General features: G+C 44.8%; 1 protein-coding gene and 2 long non-coding RNA genes across 7 annotated transcripts in view; 2 read left to right on the top strand and 1 right to left on the bottom strand.

The window, feature by feature from the left end:
• Positions 1–3: 3 nt before the first annotated feature.
• Positions 4–20,764, bottom strand: LOC134516313 (uncharacterized). Its single transcript, XR_010071282.1, has 4 exons — positions 20,662–20,764; positions 19,041–19,293; positions 8,348–8,482; positions 4–1,686 (listed from the first exon to the last, which is right to left on the bottom strand). It is a non-coding gene; the product is annotated as an uncharacterized LOC134516313 (long non-coding RNA).
• LOC134516314 (uncharacterized) lies at positions 6,359–15,676 on the top strand. The gene is made up of 3 exons (XR_010071283.1): positions 6,359–6,431; positions 8,360–8,432; positions 11,572–15,676. It is a non-coding gene; the product is annotated as an uncharacterized LOC134516314 (long non-coding RNA).
• Positions 20,417–25,184, top strand: part of LIMCH1 (LIM and calponin homology domains 1) — a 182,544-nt gene continuing 177,776 nt past the window's right edge. The window contains exon 1 of one of the 5 annotated variants that reach the window (XM_063336357.1): positions 20,417–20,807. In XM_063336357.1, the coding sequence (XP_063192427.1) occupies positions 20,712–20,807 (96 nt within the window). In that variant the 5' untranslated portion in view covers positions 20,417–20,711. The remainder of the gene's footprint in view (positions 20,808–25,184) is intronic. The other 4 variants (XM_063336356.1, XM_063336358.1, XM_063336359.1 and 1 more) reach the window with 4 other exon arrangements.

The raw sequence follows: 25,184 nt of genomic DNA on the forward strand, positions 1-25,184 counted from the left end.
TATAAAAAGTGAGGCAATCTGCATGAAGTTGGAGGAACAAGACCAAGCAAAGGTATTCCAGTGGGTTTAGCATTTCAAGCAGAGTACCATAAAAAAACAAGACAGTCAGTTCCATTGCTTAAGAACACTCAGTACCATACTGAGGGTTATTATTACTTACAGCGCCGCAGCCAGACTGAATTGCATTTTCTTTTCGAGTCTTTAAACATGTGCATGTTAACATCTTACCAGAACAGCTTTGACTCTTAATGTATGAAGAGTGGGACACTTTTACTGTCCCCACTTTGCAAGTAAGGAACTGAGATTCAGTGATTTGCCTAAGGTGGTGCTTGAAATTGATGGCAGGGTTGGAATTAAAACTAACTTTATAACTACATGTGGAGCTTTTTGCAGGCAGAGTTTTATATTTACACTAGTTTGGCTTGGGGCCTGAGTTAATATACCTTACCTCTTAGCATGGCTTATTAGCTAAAGCTCAGTGTTCGGCTAACCACAACTTGATTGACTTGGAGAACAGTCAGGTGAACTCATGTCTGTCTGCAAAAGAGGGTCTGTATTGACGTATAGTCCCTTGAGCCCCCTTCTAACGCCTCCAGATATTTCTCCAGTAGACTTCTATTGGAGATTCAAGAATATAACTTTCTCCCTCGTTTTCCCTCTCCCGTTCTGCAACAATGTTTAGCAACAGCAGGAAGCTGCGGAGTCTGCGTAAACCTGAACTGCAGATCCTTCCAGAAAAGAGGCTGGTTGCAGTGTTCAGGCTTCCTGACATACAGAAGAGTCAGGTGGCAAAGTTGTGGCCTCGTTCCTGGGGGTTTTGTGGAATGGCTTGAAGAAGTATCAATGAAGGAAAAAGATAGTTCAGAAAATAATATCATTGTTTGGCTACCTTGATACTTTTTCTGACTTTACCAACCGTTCTTTCTCCTTTCACTGAACAATGGACCTGAAGGTCAAGTCGTGCCAATAAACAGCATATTTGTCAGGATCAATTTTTACTGAACAAAGCGAGAGAAGCGATAGTGGGTGGTTAAGTTTTCCCTAGGTCAGAAAGCAGCTATTAGAGTTTTCTGATGCAGCCCGATGCTACATACTGAGGCAGACATGATCTCCTTAAATATGACACACAGTTTGGGACTTGGCCTTCAACTTTCTGTATCCCAACAAGGCAGAAAGTAACACGCGCTGTGTTTTGAGAAATGATGGGCACAGGCAGCAGTGATGGCAAACTTGCCTGTAAAATGTCACGCAAATCTTTTATAAAAGGTGGCAAAATCCTCTGTCTGGTTTGAATCAGTCTGATGCGTGTTCATGGCCCTGGATGAGGCTGTGAGGCTGAGGAAAGTTTTCCTGCAGGCACACGGTTGCTCTCTGGGAAAGCGCGGTGTTTCAGGGCGATGACAAACTGCTGGTTGGGCAGCCGGGGATCTTGCACAACATGTTTTACAAAAGTTGCTTCATTTCTACCGCCCCATGTGCCGCGGCTGCTGCAGGGATACATGTCACTGGGATGGGTGACTTCAATCCTTTGCTTGGCTGCAGTTTGGATGTGGAGAGCTTGTAGCTGCCAGTCTTGAGGCTTGGTACGGGAGAGAGCCCCTGGAGAGCCTGGGACCGCTGCCTCTGTTTCCTGCAGGGAACAGGCTTGCTATGTTGCAAGCCGAGAACCACACACTCACGGACAGACTGAAAGAACATGGGAAGAAATTAGTTTAAAAATCTCCTTGACTTTCAAAACTTGAGGTGTTTCTCCCACCAGCAGTTAACAATATGCAGGTCTTAGGGTTGTGGGTTTTTTTAATCCTATAGGCTTGGCTGGAACACTTGAAAGGAGAATCCACAAGTGCACTTGGGCCCCTGCGAGATGCAATCAAAAAGAGACAAATAATGCTTCTCAAAAAACTGAAATATTAGCTCCACAGCAACATTATTTCTGTTACTGACGTTCATTTGATATACGTGTATCAGGAAATGTAATTTTACCACTCTGGCAGTAGACTCCATCAGATTCAGTGGGGCAGGGAAAAGTTCTCTGCTCAAATATGCTAGCTAAATTCAGCTCCTAGGCTGCCACAGGAGAACTTATTTTTAATTACTGCGTACCACTGATTTTGCAAAGCACCTCAGCTCGCGGTCAGTCCATGATTTCAACTGAAATCAGGCCTTCAGCTAGGCTCGAGCACATGGTTGGAGTTATGTTTAGGCTGAAGTGACTTCCTTAGTCAGACACTTGATGATATTTCCACGTCTGCTGATATTCAGAGCCTGATCCCATCGTATTAGGAGGGCAAAAATCCATTTGCTTTCAAGCGGAAGCCTCTCACTTGGCATTTTTCACTCTGGATTGGACAGGGAATTAGCAAACTGCCAATCCTTCTTACAAAATTATACCAATTCTACTACATCAAGCGGGACAGCTTTCCTTGGAATGATTAAACTTTTCCAAGATTTCATATCCTCACTCATCAGACTCCATTTACCGCAGGAAATTACAGTTAAGCTGCACGAAGACTTTCCCTGACTAAATCCAATGTTTATAAATTATAACCAGGCAGAAAATGTGAATCTCAACAATGTAACTATAGTCTGAAGTGTAAGCCTTCACAAATTCAACTGCTTTCCAAAATATTTTTTACCGCAGCAGTAACATGAGTTTGTATAAATAAAGTATACATTTTTAGCATATTTGCATACTGCAATATAATATATAACGTTTGTGTGTATTAGGAGAGCACAGACCTGTGTGGGCTGTCTCTGCCTTCATTCTCAGACAGGAGATTTTTGGACTTTTCACCAGCAGTGACCACCAAGAGAGAAACTTCCTTCTGTTCAGGGTTTTTTTCCATAAGAATGCTGCTGGAAAGCTTCTTAAGAAATGAGCTCTATAAAGCTTCTTAAGAAATAAAACAATAACAAGTTGGATATGGTTTATCCAGTTCCACATTATTCTTCATGTTTATGGCAAGATCTCAATATTCTTCCTTCCAGTACTTCAGCAGTCTTGCCAAGGTATGCTTCTTCTTATATCCGCACAATAACTTCATACATACAGTACATGCCAACAGGTGAAGAAAAGGCTTTCTCCAGAGAAAAAAGCAGAACTAGGGGCAATGAGGGACAGAACCGGTCACACAGTTTATCTTTAGGTTTTCTTGCACTGTCCTGAACAAATCACTGACTGGACCCAAATTCATTACTTTCTCTTATGCACGTAACAGATTTCATACCTTATCCACATTGTGTAAAATATGCAGCATACAGCATGAATCGTCATAATACAGAGAAGAGTTTAAAAACTTTAGGTCTATGTAAGAAATCATAAAACTTAAATGCAGCCAACACATCCTGCATGGTACTTCTTTAAAATGCTTAAGATAGATCTACTGCTCAGAAGCATATTCACGTGTAAGAGGAAAAGAATTTTTTAGGAACAAAAAGAAGATCGGTTACGGCATTGAATTTAGGGCAAGTTTTTCATACACTGACTACTGGAATAGGCTACCATTTAAATCTCTAGGGTTTAAATTAGGGTCTTAGTACCTAAATGTAGGTGCAGAGAGACTGGGCTCCAACTATATTTTGTTGAGCTCCTCTTCTTTATGGATGATCGCAAGCCACCCCTCCAGGTATCCCTCTAGAACACTGCCAAAGCCAACAACAAAATCCCCGGCGGTGAATGTATGGGATGGGGAGTGTAAATTAGGGAACTTCAACATCAGGTTAGTGCTTGGCCACGGCAGAGTGAGTGGCCAGGCCCTCGGGGAGAGAGAGGACTTCACCCCTTGACTCTACACGGAACCAACAACAGCTAAACTAGGCATGACACTCAGCATTCCCATTTAGGACCAGCTTTAAAAAGGAAAATAGCTCCACTGTGCACCGACAAATTCAGCTTAATTGAAAATGTTAGCACCCAGGAGAATTCTGGCCCGTGACCTAGATAATACAGAGGCAAACCATTGTGTGACTGCGTCTCTTTAGTAAATGTAGTACCACAGTCAGCAGTCTGCAAAAATACTCATTTTCAAAGCAAGCTTTCAGTGAAGCTTTCAGAATGACTTCTGTTTCAGGAGGGAAACACAGATGCAGGAACTAGAAAGGGCTTTCAATGCCTGCTTGTTTCTTTCTTTATATTCATTCTTAGCTGGAGCAAAAGAAACGTTCGTGCATATTTTATTTGCAAATAAAGCATGAACTGTGAAATCCATGATAAAGCAAAAGGGTACACAATGATACCCTTAAAAAAAAATCTGTCCAGTGTATACAAGGTAACTAGCTGGAGGAAACCTCTACAAATACTAACAGGCATATTCTTTATAAGCTGTGAAAAGAAAGAAATCACCCATAATGCAACAAAGTGCACTGCAATTCATGTCATTTCTTGCAGGGAATTGTAGTTGAACTTTCTGCGTCGAAAATGGATAGGACACCCAAAATTATTGGAACGAACTACTGGAAAAGGCTTCCCAAACTCCAGCCGATGCATGCGTATGGTATTCAGCTCTACAACAGCTGCCCACAGGACCGATGGACAGGCCTCTCATTTCATGGTTCATTTAAAACTATAGCTGATCTGAAAAATGTTCATGGTCTGGAATGGTCTTCTTACATAGAAATGTACTGTATTCTAACACACAGATTTTGTACTTGAATCAGTAATGACTTTCACTGATGTCTTGTGGCCCAGATGTGCTGGTTTTAGTACATCTCTCAGTCTGGTCGTCTGGGGAGCCTTCAGGATGAGACACAACAGATGGACAGAAGAAACCCAGGTCTGCATTCCTTCACGGCAGCCAGACAGCGTGAGCTATGCTGGAGTTTAACTGATATGCAATGATGCGGGGGCTGTTTTCCACAACGGCCTGTGTCTTAAGATATCCCCTCAGTTCCCACCATATCTCGAAGGGTGACAGCCTCCCTCGATCGTGCACAGAATACCTCTGCCCAAGAGACTCCATGGAGCTCTCATCTCATGATTCTCATTGTCACGCCCTTATTTTTGTGGAGTGTCATCTCACTCTGTGCTACTTTCTACAGGCTGGTGGGCAATTAGAAAAAAAGAAGTATTCACTTAGATGACAGGCAAAGCAAGGTGTCAGCGGGGAAAGAACTACAGGCCTGTATTTCTGGAGCAGCAGCATCTAGACTCTCATCTCAGCTAGTCAGACTTCTGTGTTTTAACAACTTTCTTGTTACTTCCCTAGAACTAAGATCCTAAGCATTAGTCCTGCAGGAAGGCAAATTTTAATTCTCCCCGCTCATTCAAAATATTTTCCCCAAACCTAAGATGTCAGAGGCTTTTGAAAAGATAACACAGCATTTTCTGTGAATACCAAATACATTTTTAAAGTAGTTTTCAGTAGTGGAAGAGTTTAAACTGTTTCTTTAAAAAACATCTGTGATTTTTTGTGTTATTTCTTTTGTTTTCGTATTCTCACAGTTGTTTTGCAAGTGTTGAAAATGGAAGCACATTGCTGTAAGCACATTGCACAAGAAAGTCAGATGCAGTGAAACTGTTTTTTTCGATCTTGTGTCCTCCAGAATCAGGGTCTGAATGAAGCAAGTTCAGGCAGGAAGACATTATAAAAGTAACTGGCATTAATCATTCCTTTCATTTAGCTTAAGAACAGTTCATCCAGTTTCTTCAGGGTCATAAAACCAGCTCCTAAGCCAGATGAAAGGAGGTTGTAGAGAGGTGGGGGTTGGTCTCTTCTCACAAGTAACAGGCGATGGGATAAGAGGAAACGGCTCAAGTTGCGCCAGGGGAGGTTTAGATTGGATATTAGGAAAAATTTCTTCACTGAAAGCGTTGTCAAGCATTGGAACAGGCTGCCCAGGGAAGTGGTTGAGGCACCATCCCTGGAGGTATTTAAAAGACGGGTAGACACAGTGCTTAGAGATATGGTTTAGTGATGGTTTTTGACAAAAGTTAGGTTGATGGTTGGTCTAGATGATCTGAAAGGTCCCTTCCAACCTAGATGACTCTATGATTCTATGAAGTTGGTGGCAAAATGCCAAATGATGGTAAACGGTACTACATCAGATCCTGCGTCTTCTTTTACTCACCAAACCATAATCTACAGACTTACAAGAGGCAGAGAGAGAGTTTGCAAACCAAAGCCATTATTGCCCAAAGCAATGCTTAGTGATAAGCCACAGTGCTGTAGCCAAGTGGTAGAAAAAAGCGGGGGTGGGGGGGTTAGGCTAGGTCACCAGAGCCTCACATTAGATGCATCAGCTTTCTCCAGCAAACTACACATGGGCTAATTTCTCAGTCAACGGCGAGTGTGGCAAAGCCCCGCTCCTGCACGCTCCATCACTCAAGAAACCTCAGCCATGATCCCCTACAAAACCAACGGGAGGAACGAGGGGCTTATGGCTGGGGAGCACAGAATGCAACAAGCTGAGCGGGGCATTGCTGAACCTAGCAGGTGGGAGATACTGAGTCTAGGCACTGGTTTACTCCAAAAGGAGTCAAGCACTTTGTGATGGCAAGAAGGAGGTGTTTATCTCTGCTTAATACTCTTACCATGAATACCCTTCTAATGTTAGGTGCCCTTTTAAATGAGAGAAAAAGAGACACGACAGACAGCCCTAGGTTATGTCCCTTCTCTGGCTAGGCTTTTTTGGCTTCTTCTTCTTCTGCTGCTCTGCGACCAAAACATGTGCTGAAGCCCTCTATGTTCAACTAAGTTTAACTACTAAGCTATTTGGCACTTCATGGGGAATGATTCTCTCTCTTTCTTCCTGCAGTGGTCTTACACTTTGTAAGCAACGGAATAGTTACTAGAACAGGGACTTGAATCTGATTCTTCCACACCACTTTCTAACTCTTCGTCATGAAGCCAACATCTCCCCTTGGCTTAATGCATATCCAGTTTCTTTACGCAAACCATGATTCAGAGAGCTGTACAGCTCACTGTACACTGCAACTATCTGCTGGTGGTGGCCATGTCCGAAAATAGGGAATCACCAGCTTGCAGGTACAATAGGGAGCTCAAGGTAGACCCCTAACCTCCCAGTCAGACCCTTTCCCACTCGGTGGTAACTGGACGTGCACACTGACAATTATAAGACTTTGCTCAATTCTGTCCTGTGCAAAGCCTCACCTATGTACCTTTAGTAACCCACCCCCTTGGCAAGGGGAAGGCCAAGTTTAAGAGTCTCCTAGCACTTAACTGAGACCACCAAGCAGCTCTGTGTTACCAGGAGATGGAGGCCCGCTAGAACAAACAAATGCGAGACTGGGACAGCACTGGCAGGAAAATATCATCTGAGGGAAGTAGGGAGGGGGAAGCTGAACAGGTTTTCTGAGGATTTCAGTAATGCCTAAAGATTCAGTACAGTACTCGGAGTTTTCAGTTGGATTTAACTTCTAGTTACAGCTGATGATTAAAACAGTGGCCTGGTTGCTGAAGGTACAAAGTAAGGTTTTTGAAGGCAATGAGACCTCAGTTTGCAGGCTGGTGCTGTGTTCCTTCTGTAGATGGCACTGTAACTTACCAAATGCTTTGCTTCCCTGCCCATTATTTTTTCTGAGGCTATCAGCATTATGCCATCTCAAAAAAGCACACTGAAGGTAAAAAACCCCTCAAAACCATCAGTAATATCGAGATGTACCTCAAATCACAAGTGTGATTTCTGGTCTCAAGAGCATTATAGTGTCATATGGGATCTGATCAAAAAGCATCCTAGTTCAGTATCCAGCCTCTGTGAACAGCCAATAGCATGACCTTGGTGTAGAATATAAGAGGAGACTAAACACATAGTGGTGTGCCCTTACATGCCGTACCAGCTTACAAGAAGCTGAAAGGCCACCATACAGGCAGATGTGGTATCTCTACATTTAATATCCCTTGACAGATTTCTCTTCAGGGGATTTCTTCAATTGCTTTTGCACTCATATAAAGTTTAAACACCCACAGCAAACCAGATGGTCCTGGTTGAAACGTAACTTCTGACTTTTTTCCAGAGTGAGCATAAACCCAAATGCACTGTAAGACATTTGAAGCAATTAATGTGCAAATGATTATGATTACGAGCAGGAGCTAACTAAAAACAACTGCTAACACATGACAAGGCATACATGGTTTCCTCCATTATCTTTCTTTTTGCACATAACTTCTTCACGATAAGGACTCTTCTATCTTAACAACGCCGTGTATAAATGGCACTGTCAGCATCCCTAGTGCTCATCGCCAGTTTAACAAACAATATTCTCAGTAACACCAGTTCGCTTAACTCTATTTATAACCACAAAACATTTCTAAAAATATCATTGGATGAAAACACCCTCCATAAGATGACAGGTTAATTCAACAAATTTACAGGAGTATCAACAAATTACCTTCATTCACAGAGTCAAACGCCTTTGTGGAATCCACCTGGACAGTCCAAAGCCTGGCTTCTCCTCTCACAGCAAGGTGGGCTTGGTAAGTATTACAGACAGAAAGCTACCACAGCACCAACAAACACCACATCCCTGAAAGCAAAGTAACGAGTAGTTACACACATCCTAGGTCCTACACATTCCACACACTGAGAAAAAACACGCCATTCCTTTTTAAGCTGTAACGAAAGGTATATTTCTACGTAATGCAACTATCTCAATTGTGCCCCAAAATACTTCATGTTATTTCTTCAGTAACCTCAAAATATATATATTAAAAAGTTTTTAAAGCAATATCAATATTCTGTTTCCAGTCCCAGGTGCAACTTTAGTTGTGTATATAATTTTAAGATAAATTATCCTCATATACCTTCCTTTCCAAGAGTACTCCTGCTGTTATCACCCAGAACTAGTAACTTGTAAATATCTATGAAAAAAATTAACCACTTTATCTTTCGGAAATTTACAGCAGCATTCTTCAAAAGTAAATACACAGATAGTAGAATGTATACAATAACTGAGCCAGATTTACGATTACGATTATGAAGAAATAGGCCATGGTTTATACCCGATAAGCACAGTGTATTTATTCTGCAGAGAGCAAAAGATTTATTACGTGTTTAAGCATTCATTTCCTTATTTTTGTGCATGTTTTCTGTAAAGGATGTGTTAACTGTATTATGATCACTTGAGAACTTAAATGGGTTTGGAAAATCAGTCCTAAGTTTCGCAATCACTCACCATGTTATAAACTAAGGCTATCTATTGATGTAAACATCTCCCTCCGTACTTCTGAATGATGTTTCTGTAAGAAGAAATCAGTCAGAGGATGGCTTTTGTGTTATAATGTTCCGATAAAGTAATTTCAATTCAGGCTTTGAGGGCCAGAAAGTTGAAGAGGGAGATGAGGAGTGGATGCTGGATGTTAGGATGCTCTCCCCACCGTACAGCCTCCTCTCTGGGACGAGCTGCAGAAACCCCATCTCTCTTTCTCCTCGCTGGGTTTCACAGCCTTGAGCATTGAAAAATACAAAAGTATTCACAAAGTCCATGTGCTCTTGCCGAGCTCATGAGGGGGATACAGCAGAATTAGTAAAAAAACCAACAAAGGTCCATATCTGATGTATGGAAAAGTGGATTATCCTTTCACCCCGCCCCCGCCTCAGAGCTCCTTCTCGCCTGCCCAAGGGCTGAAGAGTTTTCCCTGCATTGCTCCTGGAGGCACCAGCACTTTCAAGCCCTTGGAAAACAAGAGCCTTACAGTCTTTGCAGTGAAGCAGCCCTAAGAACCGGCAGGTTTAATGGACCATATGTAGAGTGCTCACACTTCTCCACGGCACCTCCAGCCTGTGCATATGCACACCAGGATGGTTTCCAGCTGGGCTCTCCTATGCTGGGAGTGCCTTCTGCTGCTTTCAGCGCTCTGTACTCAGCTCTTTCAGCAGCTCAAGAAACTAACTGCTGTAGAAAGCACAAAGGAAGACTGTAGCAACCTGGTGATGCTGGGACATGTCCACAGAATGCCATAGAACATGCCTTGAAGAACCATTGTTTCTCCAGAAGGAGATGTCATGATCTCCACACATAAACCTCCATTTTCCTTGCTGAAATGCCCCCCCTCCTCTAGGTTTAGATCATGAACACTTGAGTGCTGTATCTTCTCCAAAGTACAAAGGCAGTATTGGCTCCTAGCAAGACAGCAAAAGGATAGAGTTTCACATCGCAAGACCTTCCACAGCTGACAGCTCAGTCACTCAGCACTGCTGGAAAATCTTCCACTCTGTAGAACCACTTGCATGCCTTGCCTGACTCACTGGGGTGAAGATCCCACAGGTCTTCATTGCCAACAAGATTTGACAGTCTTTATTCCTGACAGGCTTATGATTTCCCAGTTTCACTGAGGCATGTAAGATGTTGCCCAATCTCACAAGATGCTTCAGAGACTGGTCATCCCTTCCTGCACAACAATCTTTGCTACATTCTGGTTACAAAGGTGGTCTATAAAGAGAATGATTTGCTATGAAGCTTGATTGAAAAGTCTGGAAGTAGTGCACAGACACAAATTTGGCATATAGACGGGTCTAATTCAGCACTGAAAACTGATTAAAATGCTAATTTTCAGAGAAATATCATTCTGCAAACTGTCTAGAGTTAACTGGAGGCCCCTCGTCCTTTAGAAAAGGTTGATGCTGAACTGAAGTTTGTCAATTGATGAATTATTCGTTTTCCCTGTGCTGTCTGACCTGAACTTAGAGCTATGACTTCTACAAGGTTTTCTTACTGCTAGCACTCCAATCTCTTAGACACATGCCATCATTTTGATCTTTTGCTGACCTACTAGCATGCTAAGCAAACATGGTGTCTTAGGACTGGAATTTTTTAAGGCACGAATGGGACTTAGGTGCTTGATCCCATTAATTTTGATGAGCTTTGAGCACCTAACTCCTTTAATGTCTTATGAAAATCCCTATCCAGTTTCCTGGGCATGGGTCATCAATCCAGTGAGGACACATTCCATGAATTCTATATTTCAGGAAGAAAAAACACTCCGTATGGTCCTTATGACTCACATGGTCCTTGTGAAAAGCAATGATTAATGAAAAAATGTAGATATACTCCAAAGTGTTGGCTTGGATTAGCTACAGGTATGACAGTTCTGCAACCTGTGGATTGCCTGTCCTTTCTGCTGGCTAGATCAGGAGCTCTTGTGATAGGCAGTCCCACCAGTGCCCCAAAAATGCCAGAGAATAAGAGTCAACAGGTATTGCCAATCATTCAAGTAACATGGATTGTCAACTCCCAGAAAGTACTTTCCGTTCTCTTGAGTGATCAGTTGAGGTTTTCTTGACCTTTGGGCTTCTTTCGGAGGCCCACAGGGGAGCACTGGGGCCTCTAAACTGGGAAAAACTCCAGACACTTTTTCTGGCCAGACAGAAAGACATAATTAAAAAAGTAATAATAAGAGAAAGTTATGAAAATAACTTTAAAGGCATTTTCCCCCCCAATTTTGCTATTTTAAGGGCAGCCCTCATGAACTTTTTTGGCTGTACACTCAATAGCAGTGATTTCTTGGCAATCTCATTAGCTCCACTTTTGTATGAGTGGGCAGCTCTCATTAATACATCATTTAGCAGTTCAGACAGTGATTCAACAAAGTGTAATATCCTTCTCTTCCCTGACAGTTTGTCAACATGGACTACGGTCCAACAGACAGACCTATGTCACCGCATCCACTCCTAAAGCAGGCTGGAAAGGAGCCAACTCTGCTCCAAAATGTGCTCCACGGTACTTGGGCTTGAGGGAATAAGCCCAGTTTGTCAAGCCAGAGTCAGTGGTACAGTAAAGGCTTTACTGGTTTGGAGTTGGCTCATGTCTGACCAGCTGGGAGCAGAATGAACTTATGTCTGGGTTCGAAAGAGCAGAGTGAAAAGCTTACGTGAACCCTCCAGGTCCTGAGAGGTGTGGAAGGCCCTGATGGACCCACACTCTTGCAGGATAGAGCCTTCTACCTTCACAGAAGTTCCCCAGGATTTCTATGAAGTCATGTTTGACCTCTGAGAGGTCCAGAAGACAGCAGAGGAAGTAATTCTCTAAGGAGCACTGAATGATTATAAGAAGGTCCAACAAATATTCATAATACCGCTTGTTTCTTTAATACCTAAATGTTGCACATATGTCAAGAAGTATTCTGTATCTGTGGTCACACATAACGTTTTCTGCCATCAGTAGCTCCAGTGAATGGGTTTTCAGCTGGTGTGTGCAAGTAGTGAAATAATATTGCTAAGATATATCAACCTGTTGGTGCTTGCAGTTTAGAGAATTTCAAGAAAGGTTGCTGTCTGGGGAGATGTCCACCACTCCTCCTAACTCACAGTAGTAATTTAGGCGGGGTTGCAAATAATACTCCATCCTTTGAAACGGTGGGTGGAACAAAATAAAGAAAACATAATAGCTTTCATTTTGAGTTTGAACTGATGGCTGTTTTTGACACCCTAAGTCTTATGAATATGTGACCATCCATGTCTGTGATGGCATGATAGATGCTGTCTGTCCCTGTTGCACCAAAGCACCTCCACAGGCTTTGATGAGTGTCTTGTTCTGCAAGGATTGTCAGGCCACAGGAGATCACTGAGCAAGAGAGCCTGCCTTCAGGGAATCAACTCACCCATATCGTACGCTACACTGCTTTCTCTTGCTTCCTTTGCTAAATATTATCCTTTAGAAATTCAATACGTAGGAGGAAAAAAAAAAACGCCACCCAATATTCCTGTGTCATGGAACTAAACTCTAATGTTGCTAAATAAGATATATTGTTGTCCTGCTGCATGAAGATGATTTTCTTCTTGTTTTCTGCCCCTGCTTCTCGTCTTCCTTCCCATCTTCCACTTCTGGCTGCCTATTTCCTTATCTTGAGTAAATGCATATTCCAATTCACTGTGTGAACCAGCTAACACCCCAAACAAATTTGGATAAAGCCCAGAGTTAATTCCAGATACAGTTTTTCCCTTTTGATCTGTTCCACAGGGAAAGCTGCTAAGAAAAGAAAAGGGAAGATATCGTTCACCAGTTGTTTCTGCATGACGTAACTCACTGCTAAAAGTAAAGGCTAAATGTGATGTGGTTTTTCCCAGATTTCTCGGACCTTCACAAGCAGCTACCTAACAAATAGCTGTTCTAACATCCGTGAGAGCGTTTTTTGCTGTTCTTTTTGCACATTTGATAAAAACAACGTGGTTTGGTGAACTACATGGTTACACCACCACTACAGAAAATTTGTTATACACCAAGAAAATGAATATCAGAACTCAGGAATTTACTTTGGAAGCTAGGAGCCGGTTTCCAAATCACCTTTTTTGCCATGTATAGTTTTTTATTTTCATCCCACTTGACACCAGCTTGGCAAAACTTTCTAACTGACTTTGTTGCATGCTGTCTCATACATGATAGCCCCTGCCTTCTCCCAAATATTACAACTCAGTAGCACTCGTTTGAAGCTATGGCTTGCTGCAGAGGTTTGCAGGCTGCTGAACAGCCTGCTCTGGCAACTTATTTCATGTACTGAGCCTAGAAAGACTCAGCCACACTTACTGAACTTGCAGCTGGCATGGGCTCTCTAAGCATGTTAGCCAACTTAAAAAAACCTCTTCCTAGGTGATGGCATGATGAAAGAGGCATTTAGAAACATCGTCCTGAGAGTACCAAAACCCCTCTACCATGTAATGCCACTCCTTACCAAGAAAGATTTGAGTAAATCCGTATGTCCGAAAAAAATTCACTCAGGATGGGGTAAGATGCATACTGGGCGGGTGGCAGCAGGGGAAGATGCTGCATTTAAATGGGCAGAATGCAGAATCAGCTGGAAGACTATTGCAAGTACAAACTGGAAGTGGAGATTCCTGCTCCGCATCGGACTGCGTTTGGAAGAACACCCGGCTCCCACTTCCAGTCTTTAATGAAGGAGGTTGTAAGAAAGTAGCTGAAAAGCAGTCCAACTCAGAAAAAAAGTGGAAGGGAAACACCGTTCGCCCTTCTGTACCGCTTCCAGCTCAGCATAGAAGCAAAGGCTGTTTGTTGTTTTTGCGTTAAACAAACCGGGTGTCACACTGGCAGGTACACAAACCTACAAGCATCGGCTCCCCACCAACGCGCTTTTGTTTTAACGAGCTAAAAAGATCCTTGATAGCAGCTGGTGAAAGGCTCATTGTCTTGCCACATCCTTTCCCCGACTTGACCGGGTCAAGAGAGTAGAACTGGGCAGCTCTGGGAGCGGAGAGCAGGGTGGGAGACCCACGCTTTCCTCCGGAGCCCTCTTTCAGTTGCTGGTTTGTGCGTGTGGTCATTTTCCTTTCATAATATGTATTTTACGGGAGGCCCTGGAAAGAACATGTATGGACCTGGACCTTACTGCACTTGGTAGCTACAAATACAGAATGAAAGGATGCTCTGTGGCCTGACAAGTTCACTGGTTTTGTGCTCAGGTCTATTCTTTCCTTTAACTTTGGTACCTCTTTCCTCTTTCTTTTGAGTTGCTTCACTTCCCTTTCAGCACACCTCCTTCTGTCAATGCTGCCTCCATTTGTTTTTTACATAATTGCACTTCAGTCAACCCAGTTTATGTCTTTTTAACCATGTGTAACTTAGTATCACTTGTGATATTTCTCCTTTCCTTAGCCTTCTTTCGGCTCTTCTTTCCCGGTGGTTTCCATGGTTTGTATTTGCTGTGCTGCCTCTCCACCTACTATATGTGAAGAAGAGGAAGGGAGAATTACCTGGGACCAGAGAGACAGAGAATGGGGTTGAATGTAGGCAGAACCGAGAGACTGGAGACTACGGCAGGCTAGGATGGAGAAAAGCAGGCTGGTGGAGAAAAAAATAAGATGTTCGTTAAAGAGGATGCTGGATATAGGAATTTCCTACACCAGAGGAAAGGCAGGTCTTGCTGAGAACAATATAAAGAAGGAAGGAAGCGGTTGTTTGGGAGAGCTGGGAGAATTGACCATGGCTGCGGATGAAAGGAGAAGCTGAGCCAGGCTGGGTGCGATCAGCAGGGCCGTCAGCCTGGAGACAGCCTCCAGGAGAGGCAGAACCAAGTGTCAAAACCACAAAGGAGGGCCAGGCAGGGAAAAACCCACACCTACAAGCACAGCAGCACTCAAAACGCAGAGATACTGATCAGGGATTTGCTGCACAGGGAACAGAAAGGATGGTGAAAGCCCCCAAAATTTTACTTTGTAAGCGACATTGAATATTTACAGACATTTATGCATGTGATCTCTCATTTTGAATCTCCTGCACTCTGATTCATTAGGCTTATAGCTAGTTAAACAGCAATGTGTGGTAGTATATTAGATCCTGGATAGTCAACAGCTTTTAAAATCTAAATTTAATTAAATTTAATTAAATGCAAAGACAGGCAAATAGGAAAACGTCAAATGCTGCTCAGCTACCAGGTGACAACTGGATGTATTAGCTTTCAAAAATCAGCATAAAATTCAAAAATAGAGAAAAAACACTTTACAAAAGGCCTTCACACTCGCCCAGGACAGGGTGAGAAGGGATAATACTGCTTTTCTCCAAGGAAAGAGCAAACTCGGATGGTCCATCCACTCCTGTAATTCCCAGAACGACACAGAACATGAATGCCAAGCCTGACAATATGTTGCTGAGTGAGGGGTAGCAGAGAGAAAGTGACTGTGATAGAAGACAGCATGGCAGGGATAAACAAACAGGTGCTGTCAGCCAAATGCTGAACGCTGCAAATGCACCACAGCAGATGCCCTGATTAAATAAAATGTGAAGTCACAACATTTGTCTGAGTGATTGAAAAAAATCAACATGCTCTCACGATTCATTGATTTTTTCATGAGAAGTTAAAATAACTAAAGCTCTGGTGTTACTTTTCTTGTAGCTTGTAAGTTTGTAAAAAAATAAATTGAAAAAACCTCTTGAATGGTTTCCTCCGAGTCATTTTTCAAAATTAGGTTTTCTCTTTCTCTTGCTTCTGAGTGGATATCGTTACCAGCTTGCTCTCAAAGACAGCTGGCATGTCATGGAGAGTTGAACTGTCTTTGAATGTAGTTTTATCAAGGAATAAAATGCTAAACTTCTGGCAAAGATCTCTTCCACCACCTTCCTCTGCCTTGATAGATGCTGCTGTAAGGGCTCTTCTCATCTGCTCACCTCTCAGTTCACACTTTCACACACGACAAGCTGTGAAAGTGCACAACCTGCCTTCAGTAGTGAGTAAAAAAATCTCCAAATACTCTCCATCAGGATTAATATCTGTTGAGAGGTCTTAATACCAAAGATGCCTTATGCCAGGGCTGCCCAAGTCCCGCACCATCACCAGGTTCCTCTTTGCAATGGTCTGAGCCCCGTGATGGCTCAGGGGCTGCATCTCTGAGCTGCTTTAAAATAACCTAGAGGTTATACGCATCTGGATGTGCCTGCCCCTGTTTTATTCACTAGAGAACGAAGGAATTCCATGCCGAACTTTTACAATAAATACCATACGGCCTCAAGTTCTCTGTGTGACATTCGGTGGTTTGTTGAAGAACAAGAAAACCAATGAAATGTATAAAAGTCCTGAGCAAACAATTGAGAAGATATTTAGCCAGAGCAGTCTGCTTATGGCTTGGCTCAGATTTCTCCAAAATCTGGCACAGGATTGCACAAGGTCCCCAACTATGACCATTATGGCCTGGGGGGAAAAGAAGCTCTGGTCAGAGAATATCAGACAGGGCTGACAGATTGCAGAGGAGATAAGGAGGCAGAAAAGCCCCGGTGCCAGCAGGATAACTTCCCTTCTTAACCAGCCCAGGGGCCCCCATGGTTTAAGGTACATTTATAAAAGCTCACAAAGAAAAGACTAATAAGCCAGGTAAAACAGAATAGAAACAGAGGATCTTTTAATGTTCTACCCATTTGCTCTTTATGCAATGTTTTTTGGGTAAAAGTAATTTTTTCCAAATGCAGTGTGTCCACGTTGCTGGAAGCATGTTGCGTCAGATCCGCTTTGAAGAAAAAGGTTTATTGTCAGGTTCGTAGAACCAGAAAAAAGAACAAGAGCACAAAGATGCCACCTAGGAGTAGTTTTGCACAGAGCTCGGTCTCGAACACCAGACCCGTTCCTTCAGGGAGACCCATCTCAGCAGCAGAAGCTGCCCAGGGCACAGCTCCCTCCCTGCAAGCTGTTCGGCGCTGCTGCCGGATAAGATCAGGCCTGCCACGACACCAATCAGGCCTTATTAACTCCCTGCTCCTGCTATGCAAGCTGATTAAAGATTTTAGACGTTATGTCGAAGACAAAAAGGAACAGGACAGTTCCTCTTCCCAGCGGAGAAAACTAAATTGGGTAGAAGACCAAATTAATGCAAGTTCAACCCTCACTCTGCCCGATACTGTACCTTCCAAAAGGCCTCTATTTCTCTCCCTGCGCACAGCAGCAGAGAGAACCCTGATAATCAGAGAAGACCCTCTTCTTCTGCTTATAGCTTCTCCTATAACTGCCATAATACACATTTTTCCACAAATACTTGCGCATAGGCACGGTCTCCTTTCAGGAAGAGGGGACGCACCTGGACAAAGATATGCAGCTCGGCACTGATGTTGGCTTCGCCATAGGTTTTCCCCTGTATAATAAGCACAGAGGCAAGTTTGTTGCAGGTGATAAAGACTACTGAGACTCTAACTTGAGTTTTACTGGAAAGAAAACCCAAATCTAAACCAAAGCTTTTGTTTTAAAAGAAGAGAGTTTTGCAAACAGCTACAAGAAAATTCTCCTATTTTCTTGCTGTTCCATTGCAATGTTTCTGGTAATGATTCCGGTGAGGAGCAGCAGAGTGACCTCAGGAAAACCTTGCTGGAATCTCTAAGGTGCTTGTTTTCATATTTTGCCTCCTGTACCAGTTGCCAGGGCAGCTGTAATAGGGACAGGAAAACCAATGAAAAACCTGTAGCTGCTATAGAAGGGGCTTAGAACAAGCCCTGCAACTCCTCAGGCAGATGGTGGTTTTAAAAAAAAAAAAAAAAAAGCAAGCTGGGCTGATGCTAGAAATGTGTTTCCATGGGAACGGGGAGGTAGGGATGCTGCCTCATACTTGACCAAATGGGAAGCAGGTTCAGGATTAGGATTAGGACAGAAGTGGCCAGATGCCTGCTGCCAATCAGGGTGACTTTTACACTCCTAAATACACGACAGACGTCTAAAGGACTGCACTAGCTCCACAGCTGCATGTTTTTTGTGTGGATTTAATCAATTTTAAAAGGTGTGTATGCTTGTATGTAAACGTGTGTGGAGTGTGTATAAGAGTATGCATTAAAAGCACATCACCTTTACTGATCCATGAAAACCGAGTATATAAATGAGAAACGAATGTCCACCTCTCAGTTTAAGACAAGGTACGTGATGGTGGCCCCTGTATCAAACGGTTGCTCGGTGTGGTATGGTGCTTACCTCAGCCCATTCTGGCTCTTCTAGTTCTCCGAGAGGTGATGCTGAGATCACCAGGCAGCAAAATCATACATTTGATACCGCACAGTAATAAACAAAAAAAAGAGATAGGGTAATTATTTTAAATTGTTAGTCTCCCGCTGCCCCGAGAGAATAAATCTAATTGATGTCTGATATACATCAGTGTTATTTAAATATTACAAGAATCAGAAAACAGTTTGTGTTAGCATAAGCATTTCAAAATACACTTATAATTTATCTTTAAATGTTTGAGATTAGATTATCTAGTTTTTATCTGGTTGCAGTTCTCAGAAAAATCCCTATAAAATCATCTCCTGTTTTTAGGCCCTTTGTTATTCCAGCAAACTTCAAACAATAAACAAAGACCAAAACAAAAGGTAGAGAACAATAAAGACAAAGTCCGAGAATGGAAATAGAGTTAAATATACGCATTTACGTGATATATTTATATTTGAAGAGTTAGGGGGTTTTTGACTAATTTATAACAATAAACGAGATTCAAAATCCCAAGTTTTGAAATGAGGCCAATTCATGCCTAAAATAAGGGCACGTTGAAGAGTAGATCCTACAGTTTTCTTCTTGTCAAAATTTGTTGACAACGATCACAAACTGAAAATGTGACCAGTTATGACTCCTCTCAAAAAAACCCCATAGTAGTAAGGGTTAATGTCCACATACCTGTGTTGCCAGCATGCAGATATCTTTCTATGCTTGAATAAATATAAACAAGTAACTTCAGCTCCTCTTTCAAAAACTTATGAGTGGAGATTTTTGCGATTCAACTTTACAAAGGCCTTGAGAAGAATTTTTCTTCCTTATTTCCTGAAACTTCTATACTTAACCTCAGGCTCAGGAGCATCTGTTTGAGCTAGGCCTACTCACACGATGCAAGTTCGGTGTGCAAGTCTCTGCAGGACAGAGGTTTCTTACCCTGCATGAAGAGAAAAAAAAAAGTATGTTCACATACGGGGTTTTTAAGCACACCTTGATACTTGCTTTGCTTTTGGACGAAGAGAAGCACTGTCTGCTACTGTCCTGACCCTCATGTGTTTTTGCAAGGCCCCATTTGCCCCTCAGCAGCAGGAGGAGATGTCTGCAGGAGCGTCTGAGGCACCTGCAGAAGCCCTGTGGCCCCTGGGCAGCTGGGTGAGGGTCTGGGCAGGGAAGCGAAGCCTTTTCCTGCTGCAGAAGGGGCTGGAAGGTCTCAGGTGCTTCAAGCAATCATAGAATCATAGAATGGTTCAGGTTGGAAGGGACCTTAAAGATCACCTAATTCCAATCCTCCTGCCCTGGGCAGGGACACCTCCCACTAGATCAGGTTGCTCAAAGCCCAATCCAGCCTGGCCTTGAACATCTCCAGAGATGGGGCCTCCACAGCTTCTCTGGGCAACCTGTTCCAGTGCCTCACCAACCCCACAGTAAAGAATTTCTTCCTGATACCGAATCGAAATTTACCCTCTTTCAGTTTAAAACCATTACCCCTTGTCCTGTCACTACATGCCCTTGTAAAAAGTCCCTCCCCATCTTTCCTGTAGGCCCTCTTTAGGTACTGGAAGGGGTATAAGGTCTCCCTGGAGCCTTCTCTCCTCCACGCTGAACAACCCCAGCTCCCTCAGCGTGTCCTCACAGGAGAGGTGCTCCATCCTCTGATCATTTTTGTGACCCTCCTCTGGACTTGCTCCAACAGGTCCATGTCTTTCCTGTGCTGACGGCTCCAAAGCTGGACGCAGCACTCCACAATAACTTCAATTAACGTTAAGGTGTTTAACGCAACAGCCGCCACCAGCAGCTCGCCGCCTGCACGGCTCCGTGCCCTCCAGGAGCTGCGGCGTGTGTGGGGGATCGGGGTGCGGGGGATCGGCTGCCCCCCCAAAACCTTGCCATCGTCCCCCCCCTCCCCCGCAGGGTGCCCCCTCCTCCCGGTGGATGCTCCCGGCGGGGGGGCGGCGGCGTCGCGGGTATTTGCATGGGGCTGAAGGCAAAAGCGGCTTCTCCCGTCTGTTTTATTTTTAGCCGGCAGCTCAGCGCAGCGCAGCGCGGCTCCGCTCCGCCGGCGGGGCGGGCGGGGCGGCGGGTGAGGGAGGACCGAGCCGGCGGGGCGGGCGGACCGGGCACCGGCGGAGAGAGAGAGAGGAGAGGAGAGGAGAGAAGAGAGAGGTTACCGCAGGCGAGCCGCAGCCAGGCGGGCTGCGGAGCTCCGCCGCACCCCCCCCCACCACTCCGGGCCCTGCCAGGCAGGGAGAGGCCGGCCTCCGGTGTCCGTCCCCCCCCGCCTCCCGCCGCTGCGGCCGCGGCTCACCTCGGGCTGGCGGCCCGGTGCCCGGTCGCTCCGCCGCCGCAGCCCTGCAGATGGCCGGTGCCGGGCTGGAGCTGGGAGAGGTTCAGCCTCCCCCCGAACCCCCCCAGCCGGACCTGGCCTTCACCGAGGCTCAGAAGTGGATCGAGGTAAGGAGGGCGGGTGCGGGCGCCTGAACCCCCGCATCGGGGGCGACACGGTGTCCTCCCCGCGGGGACTGGAGGCGTTTTATTCCACGCCGAGCTCCGTCCCGGCTCCAGCCCCCCCGCCGGCTTTGCTCGCTGCAGGGAAGGCGGCCGGGGCCCGCCGAGACGCTGCTCAGCCCCCGCGCAGTGTGCGCGCCTTTGGATGGACCCATGAACCCCTCCTCCTTCCCCCCCGCGCATCCCTTCCAAACTTAATCCCTTAATCGCATTTCCCCTCCCCGCCCCCGGGGCTGGGGTGAACGGGGCGGCTGTAAACAGGAGCCGCGCAGGTGCGCGGAGCGGGCGCGGAGGTGTCCCCCCGGCCGCGGCGTCCCGGGGGCGGGCGGCGGGGATGTGTGTCGTGCCCCCCCCCGCCATCCCTCACACGGGTCCCTGCGGGGGAAGCCTCCGTCCCTGCGCCCCCGCGGCCGCGCAGCGAACGCTCCGCAGTGCGCGGAGAGGCGGGCCGGGGGCGGGACACACACACACACACACACACACACTGGGTGCGCGGTGTCCCGCGGGGGGGCAGCCCCGCAGCCCCTTCTCCCATCGCTCAGCCGAGGCGCGGAGAGACCGTCAGTCCCTCTCTTCAGGGCAGAAAAATAGCGCTGTTTGCTGTTTGCTCGCGCCGTAAAACGCAAAGACGGGCAGGTGGCGGGTGAAATTCAATAGTTAAATATTTTGGCATGTAACAATAGAGACACTTTAAATAGCTTTTCGTCTGATTGCCGGTACGGAACACGCGTGAAGGTGGTATAAACCCAGATACCAGGGTAACAGCTCCCTTCAGCTGCGGGCTTTCGATTTAATCTGCAGCTTTTAGTAAGCCTTGGTGGAGTCTGTTTTCTGACAGTGGTTAGGCAAATTGCTGTTGAAATTGTTGTGACTTTTAAGATTCCCTGAAGCCCTGGGAATTTCAGACTGTAATGGTTCACTCCAATATCAGCTGGAAAGGTAATGCTGTGTCAGACTTCAGGGAATTGGCACTGACACAGTAAGCCGGCTGGTGTAGGTCCAGAGGCAGAAGAACAATGAGGAATGTGAAAAGAAGGGCTTTTGTGCCAAGGAAAGGTGAGCATGCAACCTGGAAGAGGAAAAGTGGAGTGCGTGTAAACACTAGTTGTCTTGGGAAGATGAGTACGGTGGTTTCTATATAGCCTTCTTTACAGTACAGGAACAAGAGAGAGGCACATGACTCTGTTGTACAGAAGATACATAAAATACCTTGTGACTTCTGCTGACTGCTAATGAAGCCAAGAACTCAATGGTGAAGCAATTCTCTGTAGGTAACAAAGCTGCCAGCGATCACTCCAGGCATGATAATAATTAAGGGACTATAAGTCTTCCTGTATAAGAGCAGAAACTTGTGGGTCAGGCAGAAACTTCCCTCTTGGGCAGTTAATTCTGCAGTTCACTGTGGCGGGAGGTCTCGTGCCTGTTCTTGTGCGACCCGGAGCCTGGTGAGCAGAGCAGAAGGGCTCTTGTGCCCTCCATGCAGGCCCGAGAAGTCCACGCCTACAAAGGAAGCTGGCTATAACTTCTTGTGCTTCCTCCTTCACTTTTTTAATCGGCTTGATGCATGAATGACAAAGCTGTGATGTGCTGTTACTATTGCCACTGTCGTCTTGCCTACGGGAGTGTGTCAGGAGCCTGGAACATCGCCATGGCTGTGGTGCGAGAGGGAAGCATCTGCCTTTCCAGCAATGCCCAGAGTGGATGATCCTACTAAGAGAAAGGAGGAAGAAGCTCCCAGTCAAGCAGACGTGGCTTAATTTGCCTAACACATTATATTCCCTTTTAATTCCAGTTTGGCTTAAACTCTGGAGCAGGAGAGTTATTATCTCTTCCAAAAATCTGCTCAGCATTCGCCATTCTAAATCTGGATGATTTGGACTGAGCGAATTATGCAGAACTTGATACATTAGTCTCAAGTTATTGAAAAGCAATGGCAATCTTAAAAAGAAATAAATAAAAAATTGAGAAAAGTTATAGGTATCAACATTCAGCGTGTCAAGCCCTATTGATTTGGGTGAAAACCAGAAATAGGAGTCATACTGTGTCTGGCTACCAGACCCATCTGCTTCAGCTGGCTCTGTAATTTTTCTCTCACCAATTTATTCTTTGGCCTAGAGATGTTAGCAAATGTCCAGTGTGTCGTGTCTTCCAGCTCACCTCTGACCATTTAAAAGGTCATGTCTCTCAAACGAAAATAAAAGAAACCATTATGGTTGCAAGCAGGGGCTGGTGGACCTCCCTAGTATGGAAAAGAGGAGAAGACAGGCGAGTGAGGATGTTAGTGGTGTGAGGCAGTTTAAAACCTGTCTTATGCTGTAAAATGGTGCCATGCAAGGAAATTAGAGCAGAAATGTACATATTGAAAACTCTGAGCTTGCTGCGTGTTTTTATTTCTAATGATTAAGTTGTGCGAGTTGCTAGTTGGATTCTCATCTGGTTTAAATCCTTGTGTGAGTGCTGTCACCATTGTGTAGCGCTGACAGGAATCCACCCTGCGGTCTGCAGCGCATTTCTCCTCTGGTGGGGCTGGGAAGGGAGGCTGTCCTCCTCTTACAGATGGGGAGCCAAGATATGAAGTGATGAATGTCTAGATCTGCGAGGATTGAGGTACTTCCCTTCCTCTGGTCCAGAGGTCTTAGAGGATCCCACTCCTTGGGTCTGTGACCTTTTACCAGAGGAGGTCTTGTGGGTGCCACAGGTCTTTTTTCTCTGCCATCGTTACTTTAATCTGGACGCTGCAGGGTAGGGGAGTCTCAGTTGCATTGTTGGGTGGATCCTCGTAATAATCCTCTTGTCTCTCCCTGGAGCTCTGAACCAGAGGCACTAAGGTTTTCCGCTGAGTGGGGAAAAGCGCCAGAGCTCTGACTTTTACCGCCAATGCTGCTTATATATTTAACAGTTTGTGTTTTGTAAGAGAGTATTTTGAGCGGTGGTAGATTTGGTGTCATCTCTATGTTGTAGAAGGTGGTGGGATTTTGGAATTCTGTAGACTTTCTGCTTTGATCGCAAGCCGCTTTGGGTAGGAAACCGGAGTTCAGCCTTAACAGTGTATTTAATTTTACATAAATATCAACTGTGCTTCCCTCTGTGTAACAGTAAACCACTCCTATTATTTTAGTTTAGCTTGGCATGTGCTACTTAAGTGAAGAATGCCCTCTTAATGATAAAATGAACCATATTAGTAGCACTCAGAGGAATTAAAATAAAGGCACCAAATGAAAAACCCTGTGAGAGAGTTACACCAATCTGCATTATTAAAGGTGCGGTATCTCCTTTCAATTAATGCATCTCAGTTTCACTGAAAGAATATATCAGCCTTGTAAAGCCTAGTGCGTTACTATAGCAAAATAACAAATCTAATTTAATCTAATGGCCTGTAATTTTAAAATGTCAAGGTTCCCTGTATGTGTGCTTAAACTAGAATAACTGATGGTTGAAAGAACATCTGTATAAACAGAGTTATTCCTGCTGCAGAGATTCCTAAGAGTAATACAGTAATAAAGTCGCATTTAATACCGGTGTAGCTCCTAAGGGTATTGTTATCTCCTCATCGCACCTCCTAGCCTTGCCTCATTAATATGCTCTCTCCTCATTGTTGAGACTTGGTTCAATTAGGGATGGCTTTTCCATAGACTTATGTTCCTTAGAAACTTTGCCAGCTGATAAGAATGCTTCCTTTATAGTTGTATGGTAATAATAAACATGTCATGTTTTTCTGTCCCCTATGGTCAGCGCTTGACTTTGCGGTTCCCTCTAGATGTGTGTAGGCTAAAACCCATCAGCTTCCAGTAAGTCTGCTACTTTTGTCCTATATATATCCCTCTTGAGAATTCTCTTGTTAAGGAGAAATTTGCCAGCCAGACGGGTTTTTTGGGTGTGGGGGTGTTATTTTCTTTTTTCCCTGCTAGCAGAACACTTACCTCTGTTAGATTTCTGCATTGAAGGCGGCAGTTTTGAGTTGGTAGCAGTGGCATTGCTTCTTGGAGAAGCGGTGGGGCCAGGTGTGTTTCTAAAGTTCTTCTGGATGTGTCACCTCATACAGCAGAATAGGCATGCCGCTTCTGCGCCATCATCTCTGTGAAAGAGTATGAGGGGTATAAAACCAGGAAGGGGACTCAGGCAAATAAACTTCATGTGACTGTCTTGTGCCAGGAGCTGGAAACAAGGTTTCTTTAGGGTGTCTCTCCTTGGTGTGGGTGAAGCGCGAGAAAACTCAGGCTTACGGCTCTGATCACAAAAATGTAACTTCAAAGGAGATGAAGGTAGTTACCTGACAAAATCTTGCCTGCTTGGTGAAGGAACTTGTTTGGAAAGTCTGCTGGG

This window comes from Chroicocephalus ridibundus, chromosome 5 (assembly GCF_963924245.1).
Source record: "Chroicocephalus ridibundus chromosome 5, bChrRid1.1, whole genome shotgun sequence".
In the NCBI taxonomy this organism is placed as follows: domain Eukaryota; kingdom Metazoa; phylum Chordata; class Aves; order Charadriiformes; family Laridae; genus Chroicocephalus; species Chroicocephalus ridibundus.